The 20,676-nt window shown below is 29.0% G+C and overlaps 1 protein-coding gene across 1 annotated transcript; it reads left to right on the top strand.

The window, feature by feature from the left end:
* The first annotated feature begins 1,266 nt into the window (after nucleotides 1–1,266).
* Nucleotides 1,267–13,926, top strand: LOC109811354 (uncharacterized). Its single transcript, XM_083061165.1, has 15 exons — nucleotides 1,267–1,692; nucleotides 2,349–2,481; nucleotides 2,596–2,645; nucleotides 2,777–2,867; nucleotides 3,585–4,885; nucleotides 6,286–6,411; nucleotides 7,712–7,784; nucleotides 8,025–8,070; nucleotides 8,198–8,270; nucleotides 8,981–9,046; nucleotides 11,366–11,443; nucleotides 11,527–11,699; nucleotides 11,960–12,006; nucleotides 13,039–13,291; nucleotides 13,388–13,926. The coding sequence occupies exons 1-15, from the start codon at nucleotides 1,388–1,390 to the stop codon at nucleotides 13,750–13,752; spliced, it is 3,180 nt and encodes a 1,059-aa protein (XP_082917291.1). The 5' UTR covers nucleotides 1,267–1,387; the 3' UTR covers nucleotides 13,753–13,926.
* The last annotated feature ends 6,750 nt before the right edge of the window (nucleotides 13,927–20,676 follow it).

Genomic DNA, 20,676 nt, shown 5'->3' with positions numbered 1-20,676 from the left:
AATATTTTAACTACAAAATAAGAACTTAAAATGGGATATTAAAAATAGCAATCAACTAGACATATTATGAATGCATACGTCAACATACATGAGTGTGCATGAATTATCTATTTAACAAAAAATATTTATTTATTTGTTTCTTTCTTTGTTATATTCTATATATTTGTTTTGAAATATAAATTTTAATAATATTGAATAAATTATATTTACCACACAAATTAAAAAAAATAACTCATCTCGATATATTTAAAAATATATTTGTTAAATTTTTAAAAAATATATTTATTAACTTAATTAACATCGTTAATATAAAATAAGTTAATAAGCTAAACTAAATTTTTAAGAAAGTCAAATTAAACCAATAAAAAAACTTATAATACATAATAACAAGTATTAAAAGGTCTATTCATATTAGTAAAGATTAATTAGCAATAATGTTATGATTTTTTTAATATTAAATAAATAAAAATTTATTCTATTTAAATAATGTAGCATTTAAATGAAAAATTAAAAAACTTATTTTTAATAAAAGATATTTAAATTCTTTTTTCAAATATAAAATTTTAAAAGTAAAAAATTGATTATTTTATCAAAATAAGAAATTTTATAAATGAAAAAATTTAATTGCCTTATCCAAATAGAAATGGAAAAAATTAATTTATTTATAAATTTTTTTTATAAGTGTAGAAATTTCAATTGAAATTTTAAAAATTTAAGATTCTTGAGACTTCTAAAATTCACTAGAACAATTTAGCTAATTAATCAAAATAAAAAATTTAAAAATAAAGAAATTTAATTATTTTATTCAAAACACAAGATTTTGAGATTGAAGAAATTTAAAATTTAAAATTATTCTATCCAATCACAACATAAATTGATTATATTATTATTATATATTAATGGAGTTAAAATGTTTTATATTTTATTTATTTTTTATTAAAAAATAAAAACTTTAAAAGTAATTAGGTACAGCAGGAGATGAAAGGAGAGAAAAAAGACAATTGTGTGAATAGTGAGAGATTTTTATTTATAAAAAACTGTAATTTGCAATTATTTAAAGAAGTTAAAAGACCAAAACATAAAATAAAAATTTAAATATAAATAAGTTAACTTATTTTTTTTAAAGAAATTGTGAAAGATAAAATAATTGAAAATTAAACATAATTGAGAGAAAAATATCCTTTATATATCATTATAAATTATAGATAGATTATGGATGTTATAGATAAAAAATAATTAAAAAATAAATTGAATTATTATTGATTAAAGGATTTGGGTTTATATATAATAGCAAAAACAATTGCTTACTGTGTTGTAGCAGGTTTAGGGTTCGAACCTCGGGACCTGACATCTCCGAAACCTTTACATTCATCTACTCCAAAGAGGAATGGGAGACGCAGACGAAAACGCTTGCATCGATGAAATATTCGATTTCAAGGGGAAGAAAAAAAACAAGAATACAAACCAAGCGACAGAGACAGGTGCTGTGAAGGAACCAAATTCTGCACCCGTCAACGATGGCGATGATGTTAGTTCTACCTGTGGTTTTAGGATTTCTCCGTTTGATTTCTCGGTTGAGAGTTTCTTCCGAGACATGGACACCATTGCCAGACTCTGCGGGGAAGAAGAACACGGTGCTGCTTTTGACCAGAGTGAGATTCAGAGAATGTCTTCTTCAGTCACTTTCTTAAGGTACTAACTAATGTGTATATATATTGAAATTTGCTTACAACCACTTGATTTTTAGTTGGAGTATGTTATTAAGTTATAACTATGATTATATAAAATGTACCTACCATGTAGCTTGTTAATGTCTACCAAATAAATAAGTGTGTATTATATTAGCAAATCCAAGTATATATGTGTGTATCATAGGGCATAATGTATGTGTATGTATGGATTTTCAGCTATGTCTATTTTCCTGTTTATGTGTGAGTGTGCCAATTTTGCTCCGTTTTATTATTGACTTGTTATGCCTTAGATTTATAGTGAATGTGTGTCTAAGGTATGACTTTTGATTATTAATGATGCATATTTATTTATTTATTTTATTTTTTGTGTATGTGTGTAATGAAAATTATTTATTTGTATCAACTATCTTCTGCATAATAAAACCAACTTTAAAATGGTTTTTCTGATAATTATATCTGAAAAGACAAACTCAATAAAGTTACCATATATGATAGTTTGTGATTGGATTGGACTATATAATGTAAAAACAAAAACCTTTGCACTTTAGTAGTTACAAAAGGCCTTATATTTAAAAGCTGTCCAATGTGCTTAGATATCTAGAAGAAGTTTCCAAATAAACCCTTAATTTATTATTTTTGTTTACTTTTAATGTGCAGAGAATGGAGAGATTTTAAGTATCCATCAAGAAACATCAAGTTTGCTTACGGACTTGAGAGCCCTGATTGTTCTGTGGGAAAATATGTCAGTACCATTAATTTGCCTCCATTTTCATCTGCCTCCATACCTGAGGTATAAGTTGTTCCATATTGTATACTTCTTTATTTGTTTCCTGGCTAATCTTAGCAATATAAATTTGCTCAAACATTTACCTCTACAAATTTTCATTGTATATGTTTATTTTAGCATGATATGCAAAAGGAGCAACTTGGGGAGGCTGAGGCTCAGGAATGCAGGTATGGCTAAGATATAGCTATTTGTGTTGTTTTATTCATTGACATTGCTATGGAGTTATAGTTCATGTTTGTATTAATCATATAAAAATTATCTTTGAACTTGCTAATAAATTAAAGCATTGTTGGAGCAGAGATTTTGTGATGAATGTCGGAGGCTCTGTTTGGGCACTAGATTGGTGTCCTCGAATACATGAAAAGCCTGATTGTTCAATTAAATGTGAGGTACTTGGTTTTCTCTCTTCCTTTACGGGTTTAACACATGTATCAAGCCTTATTGTAGTTTTTTTTTTTTGCTGCCGTAATGAGAAGTCATGTTGCTTGAATGTAATCCAAGTGGTTAATTCTGTTTGTGTGATGGTTCTGATGCCTCACATGTTAAGGATGATTGGCTAATTGAAGTAGCGTGTTGACAAAATAGCAAGGTCAGAGGGCTATTTATTGGCAGTGAATAATGATGTTTGAAGATTATTGATTCTATGCAATTTTATTTTTCCATATGATTGATGCTCAAAAGCAATTTCTATCACATGCATAAGAAAGTCGAGTTTTTAAGTTAATGTTATTTTACAACTTATTGTTTTTTCCTAAGTAGATAGCTAATTTTTTTTTAAAACTTTAAAGAGTGTTGTCAGTTGCACTTATGGCTTCATGAATCATGACACAGTGTTACAGGGTGTGTCCATGATAAAAAACCCAATGGTGTGGCATGTGGCAGTTCAACATAAAGATGCCATAGCTATTGTAGTTTTGACTGACCTACCTTACATGCATATTTGGAATAATGTTGTGGCTCTGTCATTTGTTTGTCTACATTTGTATTTGTATGTAATGAACTGATGCACTAAGCTTTGCTCTTTAGATATAGAAATAGAAAATAATGTATTTTTTTTTCTGTAAACCTTGTACATTAAATTACCTTTTATGTGATATTTGTTTTAGTTTATTGCTGTTGCTGCTCATCCACCTGGTTCTTCTTATCACAAGATGGGTGCCCCACTTACTGGTAGAGGTGTCATACAAATATGGTGTCTTCTAAATATCAGGGAACACAATGACAAGTCAACACCAAAAACTAGGCCTAAAGGAAGACCTAGAAAAAATCCAGCAGTGGTAGATGATATGAATTGTGATAAAAAAGATGGAGGCACAAATGACAAATCAACACAAATAAAGAGGCCTAAAGGAAGACCTAGAAAAAATCCAACAGTGATAGCAGTTGATGATATGGATTGTAATAAAAAAGATGGTGGTACAAATGATGTATCAACACAAATAAAGAAGCCTAGAGGAAGACCAAGAAAGAATCCAACAATGACAACAGGGGATGATATGAATTGTGATATCCAGTATATGCCAGCTCTTGCTGTTCAATTTCCGGAAAATTCTACTAAGTTTCCTACTCCAGATGGGAATCATGAAAACAATGAAGAAAAACTTCCTGAAGGCCCAAATGACAAATTTACACAAAAAAGGAGGCCTAGAGGAAGACCTAGAAAGAATTCCACAGTGATTGCAGTGGATAACATGAATTGTGAGACCCAGAACCAGTCAGCTTGTGATGTTCAAATTGCACAAAATTCTACCAAGTTTCCTGCTTCTGATGGGAATCTTGAAAAGAATGAAGAAATACTTCTTATTACATACAAAAGAAAAAGAGGAGCTAAAAGAAATAATGAGACAAATGAAAAATCAGCAGTAATAAAGAGGCCTAGAAGAAGACCTAAATCAAATTCAAGAGGAGTAATGGAAGATGGTTCAAATTGTGAGAATGAATCTATGCCTCTTGATGTTCAAGTACTAGAAGATTCAACTGAATTGCTTTCTCCAGATGTGGCTCATGACAATTGCAATGAATATGCTATGCAACAATATTCTGTTACAAAGCAAAGGCATGCCAAGGAAGCTGTTTCTGCCTGCAATACTATTTCAACAACTCTTGTTAAAAGCAGTGGATTAAAAAACAATCATACTGAGGAGATATATGGCCATGACATAAGTCAGCCAGTACAGTATGAAAATGAGGCAAATCATCAACCACATTGTACCTCTGAATTGGAAGCTCAACCAGCTACTTGTTCTATTCCAGAGGATATAACTTTGCCTAGATTAGTCTCTTGCCTAGCTCATAATGGAAAAGTGGCATGGGATGTGAAATGGCGACCTACTAACATTTCTGATTCTTTTGGAAAATACCGAATGGGCCATCTGGCTGTCTTGTTGGGCAATGGATCTTTGGAAGTGTAAGATGTCTTGAGCCTCATTCTCCTTTTGCTTATGTTCTTCATGATACTGTTGCGATTTCTTCTTTTTGTTGACTGTTTTATATGTTGTTACTGCTGTCACCTTTATTAGATTTGAAGTATTTGAAATTTGGATATTTTAAATAATTGTTTCTAATTATTATAGTGTAATAATTTGTGAGAGAATACCATTTCTCTTTTAGTCTAGTTGTTTAGGCTTTTTGTTTTCTTTTGTGGATTGTCCCATCTGCTTACATACTGTAGCTCAGTTAATCTGTTGCAAGACAGTTATAACTGTCTCAGTGACAGTTATAATTTCACAGCTGGCACCAGCCATTGCTCTAAGCTTATATAAATGCATGCAAGTATTGTAAACAGAAGCTAGTCAGTTGTGTATTTTCAATCTTTAGAAATACCAAATACTCTCTTAGAATTCTCAAAACTCAATATACTGTGTATAATACCAACTTCATGAAAACTTGGAGACATAATGGACAAAGGACAATTACTAAAAAACAGATAATTAGGATTGAAAGTTGTTATATTTTGAATAAAATGTGCAAACTATGGTGCATAAGATAAGATGGAAGTGTTTCCCAGGCAAAAATTTGTCAGAGTTAGCCTAAAATTTAGTTTATATTGTAGTTAGTGTTGTAGCTGTTTATTTATTGCATCATGTATTCTAGTAGTTATTTAGGTAGCTGGTTATTTATTTCATGGTGTATCATAGTTATTATTTCAGGTATCCATATTGTATGTTAAGTTACATAGTTTATTTTAAAAGCTCAAGTAAAATTGTGTCATAAAATAAATAGTTGCAATAGTTAATACTCTTTTTTAATCGTCTTGGTCAGTGTATTTTCATCTTTTTATTTATGCAAGTGCAAACTTTTAACAATAAATCTATATAGGGAAAAGGGTGAAAAATTTTCTGGTTGTTAGTCATATTTTTCTGTAACACTAAAATCAGTTTGAAAATAATGTTGTAGTCTAATTTTTCCTGTAGGATGGAAAATGAGGAGACATTTATATTCTCTATTTATAGGATTCTGAAAATTTATGTTTCTCATCATTTAACTTCATAATTTCTTGTGTTGTTTGTAACCATGCAGATTTTTTTTCTTCTAATTTTATCATAAATTTCAATAGTGGCTATGCAAGTGTGAAGTAGAGATGCCATTCTATGAAATTTTTATGTTCCATGGAATTGTCATTTAATGCTTCTATGAAATTATTTATAGTAGAGATACTGCTAATAAATTGATAAATCTTGTTCCTTCATAATGATAACCTTTTGCTTATTCACAGCAGAAGCGAGTTCCTTTTATCAAGTTTCAGTGATTTTGAGGAACATTGCAACATGGCTGGCTTATGTTTTTGTTTGTACTTGTCAATTGCAGTTGGGAGGTTCCTCTTCCTCATGTTATGAGAGAAATTTATATGCATAGAGAGGGCACTGATCCACGTTTTATAAAACTTGAACCTGTATTTAAATGCTCAATGTTAAAGCGTGGTGGCTTACAAAGGTATGTTTCCTCCTTCATACTCTCTAGATTGAATGCCAAACCCATCTACTTAGTTAAATAAATTGTGACCAAATTCAATTACCAGCGAGAATTTCATGAATAACTTTAATTTAACCTCATTGCTGTTTGTTTGATAATTAGATTATATAAAACAAATTTGATGTTAACACTATTAAAAATGTGTGTGTGTTTCTGTATAGAGCCAGTGTATAAATAAATAAATAAAAAGGACTTGTGTGTATGAAAAATTTCATGAAAATTTTTCAAACTTTCATTTTAATTATATTTATGTTTCTGATTTTATAGTTTTTGTAAAATTAATATTATTTATGGTCATAAGTGCACCCATTCTTAATGCTTTCATGGTCATCAGTTTACTACTGAAGCAAATTTGAATCATTATTTTTTTTTAAACTTAACAAAAGCTTTAACATGAACTTGTCATATTTTTTAAAATTATTTTAGAGAAAATAACTCATATTTTCATATTATAATGTTTTACATAATATCAAATTTAAAATAATGTACAACACCAAAAAAAAAAAAATTTAAAATAATGTCAATAATGGGACCTTAATTCAGTTTTTGATTAGGTATGCATGATTTTGTTTTGATCAAAGCATTTGGATGGTTGCATTATGTTATTGGAGTAATGGTTGGTGTGATGTTATTTTATTAAGGTTTGGAAAACACCACTGTACTTGACTTGCTTACATCCCTATTAAGAGCATGTTTTGTAACTAGAGTGGTAATTTCATGAATAATAAAATGCTACTTGATACTATCCTTTTAGAAAACAATGGGACTGCAGTGATAATGATTTAGTGGGCTTGTTTTGGCTGTACACTGAATTAAGAAAGCTTTATAGAGAAGTCTCTACTGTACTGCAAAGTGAAATCAGAATAAGTTTCCATACGACAGTTGCACTGATTAAATCCTTGGGGACAAGTTTCCATCATTTAAATTAATATAAAAAAAATTAACATATTATGTTAAGAATATTCATTTTAAAGAACTTGCTATGCTAAAATTTGTTTTCTAGTTGATAGTTTTTTTTTTTTTTTCTGAATTAAAACCTGCTGTTTGCAATCATTTACTCATTATTCATTGTGGAGAATTCTAAAAGCTGAAATCAATAGAAGAAGTATGCTTGTTGAAATCATGCTATCCACTAGTTGGCTTCTACTGGTTAAATTCATGCAGCTGCAAAATGTTATTGAATTTACATGATGCTTTTTAATTTATGCTTTCTAGTAGCCTGGCTATGTGATTTAATTTACTCTATTGTTTTATCTCACAGCATTCCACTGACAGTGGAGTGGTCAGTTAAGCCGCCTCATGACTATTTACTTGCTGGCTGCCATGATGGAATGGTATAATTCCCTAAAGGTTCAATTATTTTTACTTTACCTTCTCTAAATTAATGTTTACCTTGCTTTTTAACAAATAGGAACTATATTTTTCCATAATGTTTCGTTATGCAAAAGGGAGAAAACATTCAAATTTTTTTCCATAATAGCATTGTTGTTTTAAAATATCAGCATATTGTTGTCTGAAACCCTTTTTTCACAATATATATCACTTTTAATATAATTTGCTTTATATTTATATAGGTGGCTTTGTGGAAATTTTGTACAAATTCTTCATCCAAATGCGAGGGTAATAATTTTGTTACTTTATGTGTGTCTCATGTTTACGGTTTACCTATTTGGTTGTTAGAGCAGGTAGCTATATTGAAAAATAAGTTTATGCTTTATTGTTTATTTACTAAATTTGCAATCTACAGATTCAAAGCCCGTGCTTTGTTTTGGTGCGGATACAGTTCCTATTAGAACTGTTGCCTGGGCTCCATTTGAAGGGTTAGTAAAATTAAACCTTAGCCATGGCATGTTGTTGTTTGCATTGAATATATTTCTGTTACTGTGTTTTTTTTTGGTCGGCAAAGATAATAATATATATATATATATATAAAAGGAGCACCAGAAGTGCTAAAGGAGGTACAAGAAAAGGGCATAAAGCCTCATTGTTACTATATATCTTTAAGAAAAACAAAATTCAGTTCAGATTATAGAGAAAATTTCTGTAAAATTTGAGGATTTTCACTTCTTTATAAACCCTCATTGTTAAATAATAGATACTCCAACTACAACCATATCTAACTAATTAAGTCTCAGAATTTTTCTGAAACTTGTTTATTTATTATGTGTATTTTTGTGCGTGCCTCTGAAATCAGTGTGGAGGTTGATTTATTCCTTTTTCCTTTTTTAATTATGCCCAGAAGATATCAATTCTCATTCATGTAATGCAATCGGTTTCTTTCCTTCTTAATCAACAAACTCTTTCCCATTAAAAATTAAAAGAAAAGTAGCATCATTTATGTCTGGAGTTTACCATTATTGGCTGTAGACATGCACCCTTGTTTTTTCCATGAAGATTGCTTCAATATCAAGAAGTTAGTTTATTACACATGCAAATATCATACATATGAATTTATTGTATTTACATCATTTCCGTATCTTTTTACCTTCATATGTTGAATGCAATGTGAGATTTTCTTTTAATATTCCAGTGATCCAGAGAGTCCTAATATAGTAGTAACCGCCGGACATGAAGGCCTTAAGTTTTGGGACCTACGGTGAATCTTGTTATGCCCCCTCATTGTTTTCTGTTTACTTTGTTATCTTATTTCTTTATAGTTCATTTTAAACGTATAATCATTGATGGTTATGTTGCTTTCTATGTTATATTTAATTAAAATAAAACTTTTATACTAGAACTTAAATGATTTTTGTTTTGAATGATGTTGAAATTGTAATATGCAATGCTATAAAACTTGGCGCATACCAGCAAAATGGTGAACTGATATCTTGAACAGTCTGAGTAGCATGTAGATTGTTTATGTAACCAAACCAGTAGAAATTGTTAGTTGGTTGGTTTAGAGCTATCTTATGTTGCTGGCTCAGTTACTGGAATCTGGAAGGGTTTCAAGCTGAGCTAAAACTCTTGATTGTTTCTGCTTCTCATTGGTAAACTCCAGCCAACTTTGGCATCCCGTTAGAGCTCCAGCACATAACCAATTTGGTGGGTGGCTCTGGAATATTGATTAGCTATGCTAATAATCTCTCTGGACCTAGGTCTGGCTTAAATGATATGGAGACAGCCAAAATTGTCACGTAATTCAATTTCATTAAATTACCTTCATCAATTTTTTAGTGTGTGAATTGGTCAAACAGGTCTGGTCTTGACCAGAATGAGTGAGCAAACTGCTCTGGATAGGTTTTGGTGGAAGTGAAGGTAAATAAAGAAAGGAGGTTCTCAATAACTGCCATGCATGTCACTGCTTGTAACTGTCTGATAATAAAAGATGACCTCCATTACAAGCTAATCTAACCGCTGTATCTCCCAGAAATTCATGTCCACCTGGTGTTTGCAAGAAGACTTAAACAAAACACAAAAAATTTCAATATTCCTCCATCAATTTGCCCATTACTTTTTCCCTTCAGATAAAACTAGACCCTTCCATGCACCATGTGTTAAACTATTTGATAAACATCAAAATGTCCAATTGTAACTTGTTAACATAGTCTCATCCTGAGAGAATTTCAGCAACTCACTACTACCTCATCCTCACCTTCTGAACCAACCAATGTTTTAGCTGCTTCCAAATAATCACCAATCCATCTCCACCTTCAAAAACAACACCACTCTCTTTTTCATCGAATATCCTTCAGCTGTTGCATCATCCCTCTTTTATATTGCATCCCTTCATCCACATGTGAATAATCTTCATATTCTAAAATCCAGTCCACCCAAAAAGGTCAACGTAACTTTCCAGTTGAACCATTTCCTCCTCTCCTTAACACAACTCCCACCACGTCGTCAGTTCCACCAGTACTAAGTCACAGGATGCCTGTGCATGTTTTGAGGTGGATACTCAAGTCCACTCTTAGCATTACACTACCTCCAAGAATAAATCTGGATTATTTCAATTAATTGATCCATGTCTCTGTATTAGATGTAAAATAGAGAATTGTGTGCCAATCATATAGCCCACACTACTGCAAACCACACTGACAATCATTACATTTTATGACTCACATCACAGTCCAATAAGCCCTTAAATTGTAAAAAAGAAATGCCTATGCATCACTATATACCACTGAACTAATGCGCCACCCATTCAAGCATTCCTTCCAAACTTGGGATGTAACTATACATTCAAAAATCAAATGCTTTGTACTTTCCACATCCTTGCCACATCCCTTACATATCCCTTCATTGTTTCCAATTACATTGTGCTGTGTTAAATTTTGAAGACAAGGTATTCGGTCTACTGCAAGCTTCCAAGCAAAATTTTTTATCTGCTTTTCACTTGTCCTCCATTTCTTGCAATAACTCTTTTTCCCGCTAAAATAAGGCCCTTCTTCATCTCCAATTCTAGACCCAAATCCCTTCCTGCCATTCTCCTAGATGCCAGATCTGCCACCCTTACATTCTTATCTATGCTATGGTATATAACCATTGAAATTTCTCACGTGATCTTCCATCCTCCACTCAAGGGTCTTGCCAGAATATTGTGAGAGCAGCTGAAATTGTGACTTATGAATACAAGGATAAAGGATACATCTGTTGGTTTTTAGTACATCTGTCTTTTTTAATCTTGCATTATCATGAATTTGATCTCAATTCATTTGAATTCGTAGTTAGCAATGGAGCACAGCATCATAAGTCAAGTGTAGATGCAACGTTTTTTTTTGGTATTATCTGGATGTTCATGTGTAATTAGCTTTGCTGTTTCCATCATTATAAAGGATAAATAGTTGTATCTTATCATGTCAAAATGTATGATATCTTGTTTATAGGCAGCATTACAGAGGTATTAATTTTAGCCATTGTTGGAGTCTGTTAAACTTGTTTACAATGGTTTGCTTTATGCATGGAAATTTATTTGTAGTAATCCATTTCGTCCTTTGAGGAGCCTCCATCCTGCGCCAAGAATGATATATAGTCTGGATTGGCTGTCAAAGCCAAGGTAATGCATTATTTTAACTGGATCAAATACTGTCTAAATTTGTCAGTGATTAACCCATAATTATTTTGTTTATACTTTTCTAGTTGCATCATTATGTCCTTTGAGGATGGAACAATGAGAACCATTAGCTTGGTGAAGGCTGCAAATGACCTCCCCGTCACTGGAGAAATATACAGTGGAAAAAAGCAATTTGGGTTGCATGGTTCTTCATATTCATCTTTTGCCATTTGGAGTGTTCAAGTGTCACGTATAACAGGTGCGTTTTTTGTATGCATTATTTTAATGACATTATGATTATATAACCTTAATGCTAAAAACATTTTACCTTAGGCATTGAAAATCTCGTGTACTATTAATCTTACCAAATAAAGTAATTGTTAGTTTTTCAAGGCAAACAAACTCTCGTGATGACAAATTTGTTACTATTGGTTTTCTTAGTGTCATAATGAAACACTTGAACAATTCATTATCACTAATACTATTTACTAAATGATGGGATTACTTTTATCATGTCAGGCATGGTTGCGTATTGTGGTACAGATGGTGCTGTCTTTCGTTTTCAGGTAATTCCAATATTTTGTGGGAGACATCATTCGCAATTACCTACCCTGCTTCTCTTATGACCCAATTGTCAATAATTTACAATTCCCACTCTTTATGATGAATTTCAAAACAAGGAAGTATTTCTTACACATCGTTAATTTGTTAGTACAAGCCAAAATAGCTTTTGCATGTGCCTCCTAGTAACTTCAGCATTTAAGAAAGTTGATTGTTAACACATTAGGCACATAGTTCATGTAAATTTAGTAGTTAATCGTCCCTAAATGGCTAAGCACTTGTTTTGCAAAAGGTTTTCTGCCTGAGTGCCCTTATTTATGAAATTAATAACCCAATTTTATTGGCATATATATTGGACTAAAGGCTGTCTTATATCTTTAGTTTGAGATTAGGAGTACAGGACCTATTATACACTTTCTAATCCAGAAAACCTAAATGTGTGATGTAGGTGAAAAGGGTCTACTGCTGAATAGTGAATAGGCTATATAAATTTTAGGGTATACTTTTACTCATGCAGTTTCACACTTTCTCAGAGTACACTTCTATAGTGTTTTGTTTTGTTTCTCCTCGTGTCAAACTGTGACTAAAGAAAAAGCACAAGGGGGTTTAGTGATATAAAAATAAAGGTGTAAGGGAATGACACACTGAACGGTAGAGGGGATCATTTGAGAGTGTGAAAGGATAGTCTTATTTACCCTAAATTTTAAAATGACTTGAATTTAAAATAAGTGATCATGTGAGGCAATGTCATGGTACCTTTTAAAGAAATAACCTGCTTGTCTCGCGACAGTTATCGATGACTAATGGACAACCCTGACCTTATATGAAAACTAAGATCTGGATGTTTTGCCTTAGTTAAGAACGAGGATTTGAGAGAGGACTCCAGTTTATAATGTATTATGGAAAAGTACAGATTGAGAGTATTTCTCAAATTTGTAAATAATATTTTTCAAAATTGAAACTGCTATCCTTGACTGATGCCTTGTACATATGAATTCAATAACTTTTCTTTTCTGAGCTTTGTTTGATATTCTCAGCTTACTACTAAAGAAGTGGAGACAGATCATGTGCGCAGTCGATCCCCACGCTTCCTTTGTGGGTTGGTAACTGAGGAAGATTCAACTATCGTTATCAACACTCCTGTGTCAAACACTCCTTTCCTATGGAAAAAGCCACAAGACAAAGGTCGATATGCAGAATCTTTCCGAGACCTATTATCCAAGACAAATGCAAGCAAAAGTGCAAATAATCAAATGGCAGAAACTCCAAATTCTGACTCTCAGATTTTAGGTCAGCCTTGCTAACTATGACATGGTACCAATATGATTAGTTGACATAGTTTCTCTGAGAATTCTTATAATCTTATTAACTCTTCAATTTCTGCAGCAATTGGTGCTGGTGAGAATGTGGGTTTGGAAGTTGTTTCTGGGGAAGCTTTATCTTCTGTGAAGCAGCCCAAAAGGCCAAAACTGAATAGTGGCAGCAAGAAAAAAACTGTAGAAAAACCAGATCTGGTATGCAAAGATGATGATGATGTGTCAACAATGACTCCCGGGACTGATGATGAAAAGTCAGATTTTGGGAATATACCTGAAGTCTTCCCTCCCAAAATGGCAGCATTGCACAGAGTGAGATGGAACATGAACAAAGGTAGTGAAAAATGGCTGTGCTTTGGAGGAGCTAGTGGACTTGTACGATGCCAGGAGATTGTTTACTCTCATATTGATAAGAAATTGGCCTTGAAGAGATGACAGTTTCTTATCCATTAAATCACTAGGGAAAAAATAGTCAATATGTAACATCTTTTATTCATTCAAAAGGACTTGGCTTTTTTTAGCAAGTCCACGTCCACCTGTGTAAATTTAATTTGTAAAGCACCTAATGTAAATTCCACTATTTAATTTTTATTAGGCTTCATAGGTTAATTTAACATTTTAATTTTATTACGAGTTTTAGATTTGAGGTTATTTATTAATAGAAGTATTATAGTAAATGCATTGAACAGAAATTTATAGCAAGTTGTATGCACATATAATATTATATTTAACATAAATTATATTATATTTATAATTTGTATAAATAGATATTTTTATAATAATAAATTATACTTTGATTTATAATACATTTATATTGTGATACAATGTTATTTTTAATTTTTAGTAATTTATTTTAAAAATAAATATGAAATACAAATTAAAATAGATTAGAAATTAAAAATTAAAAAAAAAATCTTAAAAACATTCTCGTTAAAAGGAGGTCCTTACATGTAAGATAATATGTATTGATTTGTTGTTAAGAGATTTTTAGAAAATAAGTATAATTAATGTCTTTATATATTAATGACGAATATTTATACATTAAATATGAATTTTTATTTTATGCAAATATATTTAGGATTTCTTTAGAATTTTTATTTTTATTATCTTATTGTTAAGTTTTTTAAATTTAAATTTTGTTTTGTATATTGATAAGAAAGTATATGGAAATGAACATATTTTTATTGAATCAAATAAGAATTTCGACTTTACTCACGAGATGAACAATTTACTTGAAATTATATTGACATAATAAATTTTTTTATACATAATTTATACAATTTGAAGTATCTTACAAATTTGAGCAGCATACTTTTCTACTAGTTTATTTACCTACTAGTATTTTAGAATAGGTATAAAATTAAATATATTAAAATAATTTTAAAATACCAAAAACACAAAGAAAATGTAAAAATAAATTAAAAAAAAAAAAAAAGAGTTGGAAATGTAAAGTTCAAGGGATTTTTTTCAAGTAATTTAACCAAAGGCAAGGCCCAATAGAGTGTGGCCCATGTTTTACGTATACTTGTTATTCTAGCGCCTTCCACAACATGAGAAGGGACTGAAACGCTTCTTTTCACATCTCCATCCTCAGCGAAGCATAACGGGCTTCGGAAGGAGTTTCTCCGAAGAAGAGAACCAAATTGCCTCAAATCCTATCGTCTTTTGCATCCTCATATTTTCCCATATCTGTAACGCATGGAGAAAATCTACATTACTGAGTTTTCGGGTAAGGAATTTTACTATCTCTTGTTTCGTAGCATTTTGTTATTGAGTTGTTTCTGTTTCGAGAAATAGTGCGAATTATTGAGTCATTGGTAGTTTCTGCATGACCAATTTTTAGAGTATGTGAGAATCATTTATTTCGGAATACCTAAGTTTTGATTTTTATTGTGCCTATCGAGTGTTCGAAGGAATACACAAAAGAAATTAGAAAGTGATTTGGTCATTTTCTGTCACTCTTGGACGAACAATTTCAGGTGAATATTCTGAACTTGGACATGTTTCATATTCCGTGTATACTTATAAGCTGAAGAGAGTGACATTTTAGTTTTGAGCATGATATGCGTATGTAAGTGTTATATATGGACATATATTCCTTAAAGAGTAAATTTCACTGTTTTTATACAAGGAAATATACATCGGCTTAATGATGTATTCCTTGGTGTATTTCAGATTTTGTGGGAATGGATGTAGATATAGACCAACCCATTGTAGTCCAATTTAAAACTCAAAGGTTCAGCCATCTATGACTTGGTTGAAGGAAAGAAGCATTGCTTGAATACAAAATCTATGTTTATTGCATTTTAGATTAATAAAGATATTTTAGTCTCTTGTTAAGCTATGACAATGGATGCTCATGTCATATAATAAGAGAAATGTTTATGTTCCTATACCTTCAGTCATATGGAAGATTGGTCTCATTTGGCAAGAACCATTTATTTACTGTTGAAAATGTTTTATATATCGAAAGACATAAAAAATTGTTCAACATTAGTCAATCTTGTGATATTGGATATACTATGTCTTTAAACTAAGATGAATGTATAATCAAATGAATTGGTTAGACTATACTCTTTACTATTGTTAGAAAGAATAACCTTTATGAAGTTAATTTTGACGATTTAAGTAGACAAAATGTAACTTGTTTGGTATTCAGAGAAGATGAAAGATAGATTTGATAAAAAAACTTGACGATGTAATTTAAAATATTTCAAAATTATATAAAAACGGTTTAGTTAAAGGACTACCTAACAGTTTTTCACAGACTCATTTTCTATGTGAAACTTGTTAGAAAGGAAAATAAACAAAATTTTCATCCTTTAAATCAAAGAAAATTGTTTTTACTTCAAAAATATTTAGACTTGTTACATACAATCTATTTGGGCCTACTAGAACATTAAGTCTAGTTGGTAAAAAGTATAAATTCATCATTGTTGATGATTATTTTATACACATATGGGTATACTTCACCATTTACAAGTATGAGTCTTTTCATTTCTTTGAAATATTTTGTAAAAGAGTTCAATATGAGAAAGATTTTTGTATCCCTATCATCAAAAGTGATCATGAAATAATATTTAAAAACTCCCAGTTCAAAATTGTTTGTGAGAAGAGTTGGGTTTTGCACGACTTCTCTTCACAAAAAATAACCCCAACATAATAGAGTCATTGAAAGAAAAAATAAAATCCTTCAAGAAATGACAAAAACTCTCTTTGTGAAATATCTTGCCCTATGTAATGTCTTAAATTTCAGATACAATATTCTCAATTTTTTTTATTATTATTATTATACTTTTTTCAAAATAGTAGTCTAAATTTTTAGTTATTATATAAAATATATATATATATATATAATAGAGAATAAGTACAATATTTTATATAATTACAATACATTAAATATTACAAAATTTTCAGTAGAATAAAATAGAATTATATACTATTTATTCCTAATTTTATGATTATTATGATTTGATTAATAAAATAGAATCATATAATATTGATTCACAATTTTATTATTATTATCTTATTTTTTTAAAATAAGATTTTTAAATTTTAGTTATCATATTTAAAATAAATAGATAAATACAAGTGTTTTATTTTTATAAAATTTTATATTTTCCGTAAACTAAATATATATATGTATGATATCCAATTATATTATAAATATTTATAATATTTTATTATAATAATTACGTATGAAACAATTTGTTATAATTTATATAATGCAATACACATATAAAATGGAATGGTTCAATAGTTTGTGTAGTTGTGTATAGGAAGTACAAGTTCCAAGTCACAGGTTCAAATGTAATGAAAAGATAGGTAAACAATTGATGATGTGGCATGATGAAAAGATAATGTGAAATGTAATAGATAATTACTCACAGTAGATAATGTTGCAGAGAGCAGTAGATAATGTATGGTACAAATGCGCGGTAGAAATTAAGTAGATTACGTGGATGGAAAACTTTATCTTTTTAAAATTATATATGCTATTATATTTATTTATTTATGTTAGCTTTTATGTATATTTATTTAGTGAGGTGTTTCTAACTTCATTTATTTGCTTAATCTATGATAATTTTTACTCTTAATAATTAATGAAATGTTTCTAGTTTATGTTGTTTAATTATTTTAAGAAGTTTATCAATATCATTTACTTGATTAATATTCTTTAATACACTCCATTTACGTAAAATTTATTTTATTAAAACAAATAATGAAAAATACTCAAATTTATTTGGTGTAATTATTTTTATATTAATATTAACTATAATATAGTTTTATTAAAAATGTCTTAAACTCGTCTTGTTGTTATTTCTTCATTCATTTGTAAAGATAAATATTATTCTATGACCATAAGAATAAAAGTTTGAATTAAATTGTAGTTGGAGGTTTGACCTTGGAGATTTAAATGAGTGAAAATTTAAGGTAAAAAATCCTTTTATTGGTTAATATTATGATAATGCTCATTTATCCTGACTAGTCACTACAAGTATAATTCAAATTTTTATGTCAAGAATCACTAATATATTTTCTAGTAATTACTAATATATATTTGAAAATTGTTCTTACTCCTTATATTTCTTGTTTAAATATTTAATTAAATTATATAAAAGAATAGATGGACCTACCAACACTTCCAGGCCCTTTCTCTTCTATCATATCCGCGGTATTTCTAGGAACTACTTGGTCTGTAGATGTTGTCTACAACTCGGTCACTTTTCAAGGATTGACACTATCAACTTTTATGTTTTTTCCTACTCAAGAAATTCTTAGTGGTTACTTTTTTCTACCTCCGACGAATCATGTTAATCCTATTGTGAACTTGTATCAATCAAATATGTAAACATTGTAAAAGTAGTGTAAGAAATAAGTAATTTATAATTATGTACATTATTGTAAATATTTTTAGTTTAATATGTGATGTAAAAATAAGTTACTATATGTAAGCAAGTTTATGAAATTTTCCTTTGCTTTATGTATAATAATATTAATGATATAATATACATAATTATTATATGAATACGTATAATATTGGACTTAATATTTATACGACTAGACGTTACACCCTAAATACTTTAAGCATAATTTTTTAATAAAATATATTATATCAAAATAGAATATTAATAAGACTTCTTTTAAACAAGATTTTATGAGTCATGGAGGAGAAAATACTTAATATCATTATTTTTACGAATATACGTGAGAATCTAATATTTTTGAATTAAAAATAAATTTTTATTTTATTGCGCTAAAAATATAAATTATACTTTTATTTAACTATTTAAAGTAGTAAAATTATTAATTCTCAAATAACATGTATAAATATTTATAAAATGGTATGACCAATTAACAAAAATAAAAAATTTATGGCTTAATTATGTTTTTGATCCCTCAAATATTGTAATTGTGCAATTTTGATCCTCAAGATTTTAATTGAGTAATTTTAGTCCTTAAAAAATTGTAATTGTGTGATTTTAGTCCTTTAATTTATAATTGAACAATTTTAATCCCTTAACTATTATAATTGTGCGATTTTAGTCTTTCTCATTAAAAATTTAGTAATTTAAGAATTTGTGTATATATATATATATATATATATGTATATGATGTTTTATACAATTGTTTGCTTATTTAAGTTAACATATATTATAATTTTTGTTAATATATCAAATGATATATATTTATTATTACTAAATAAATAAAATTTATATATTATTAGTAGTTTAATATTACTGATAAATTAATATCAATAATTTTTTTAGTATATTTATAGATAAACTAATAATTTGATAAATATGATTTAGTATATATTAATACAATTTTACAAAAATATAAATATATAACAAAAGATATGTATATTTCTAATTAATATACTTATATTTTTGTAAAAGTATATTAATATATAATAAATTATATTTATCAAATTATTAGTTTATCTATAAATATACTAATAATATTATTGATATTAATTTATCAGTAATATTATAAAAATAATAATATATAAATTTTATTTATTTATTAATAATAAATATATATCATTTGATGCATTGAAGAAAATTATAATATGCATTAACTTGAATAGAGAAATAATTGTATAATTTTAAAACATTGTATATATATATATATATATATATATATTAAAATTAGGTTAAAAACCTAATTTAGTCCCTCATAATATTTGTTTGTTTCAATTTAGTCCTACTTTAATTTTTTGTTTCAATTTGATCTCCAATAATTTAAATTATTGCAATGTTGGACTTATGTCCAAATTATTTGGACGAAGTTAACTGTTGGCAACGTGGGTGCCACGTGGATGCATACGTGGATGCTTAATTTTTTCATGCATCTGGAACCAGAACGTCCAGTTCTGAAACCGGAACGGGCCGTTCTGGCTGCATTCATGGTGCGTAAATTTTGCATCTGGAACGACCGTTCCAGATGCATTATTTAACGCAAACGAGTGCACCAGAACGGACCGTTCTGAAATTGAAACGGGCCGTTCTGGTTCCCAAAACGTGCAATTCCAGATTCAAAATGGGCCATTCCAGAACACCAACCAACACACAATGTCGTTCAAAGATAAAAAATAAACCATTTACACATACATAATTTTTTTCATCTAAAAAATAATATATTTTAAAAAATAATAATTATATTCTAATATATATATATGTATACATATATATATTTAAATTATCATATGTATAAAATATAAGTTTCGAAGAATTATTCATTTATCTCATATTTGTCAAACTTTTGTGCTTTCTATTTATTGTATATGTTGATAAAAAAAATCAAAAATTGTAAAAATTTATATCACATATCAAAAACATATTTATATGATAAATAAATTAAATTTGATTTTTATAAGATTTAACATATTTATTTTTATGTTTTATTAGAGTTAAATTATTATTAAGTAGGTTTTTAAGATTGTAGTTCTAACCAAACATTTTAAAAAATGTCTATGATAGATAAATATATCATATTAATAACATGTACTTTTAATAAAAATTAGGTTTAATTCTGTTAAATTATAATATAACATAATCTGACCTAGTTTATTTTCATCCTTAATCGTAATTGTAGATATAAAAACTTGTAAAAAATAACTATAATATATATTTATACTTTTAAAAATTATATGTAAAATTTTTAATATTACAAATATATAAATAAGTATTGCCCCACATCTAAAATTTCTGGATCCGTCACCAACTATAATCATCGAGTTTGTGTTTGACATTTTGGAACCAGAACGACCCTTTCTGAAACCAGAACGGCCCGTTCTGGTTGCACTCTTGATGTGTTAATTTTGCACCCGGAACGACCCGTTCCAGGTGCAAAATT

The sequence above is a fragment of the Cajanus cajan genome, chromosome 7 (genome assembly GCF_000230855.2).
Source record: "Cajanus cajan strain Asha chromosome 7, NIPB_CcT2T_4, whole genome shotgun sequence".
Taxonomy (NCBI): Eukaryota; Viridiplantae; Streptophyta; class Magnoliopsida; order Fabales; family Fabaceae; genus Cajanus; species Cajanus cajan.
This window is presented reverse-complemented; position numbering and strand designations above follow the sequence as displayed.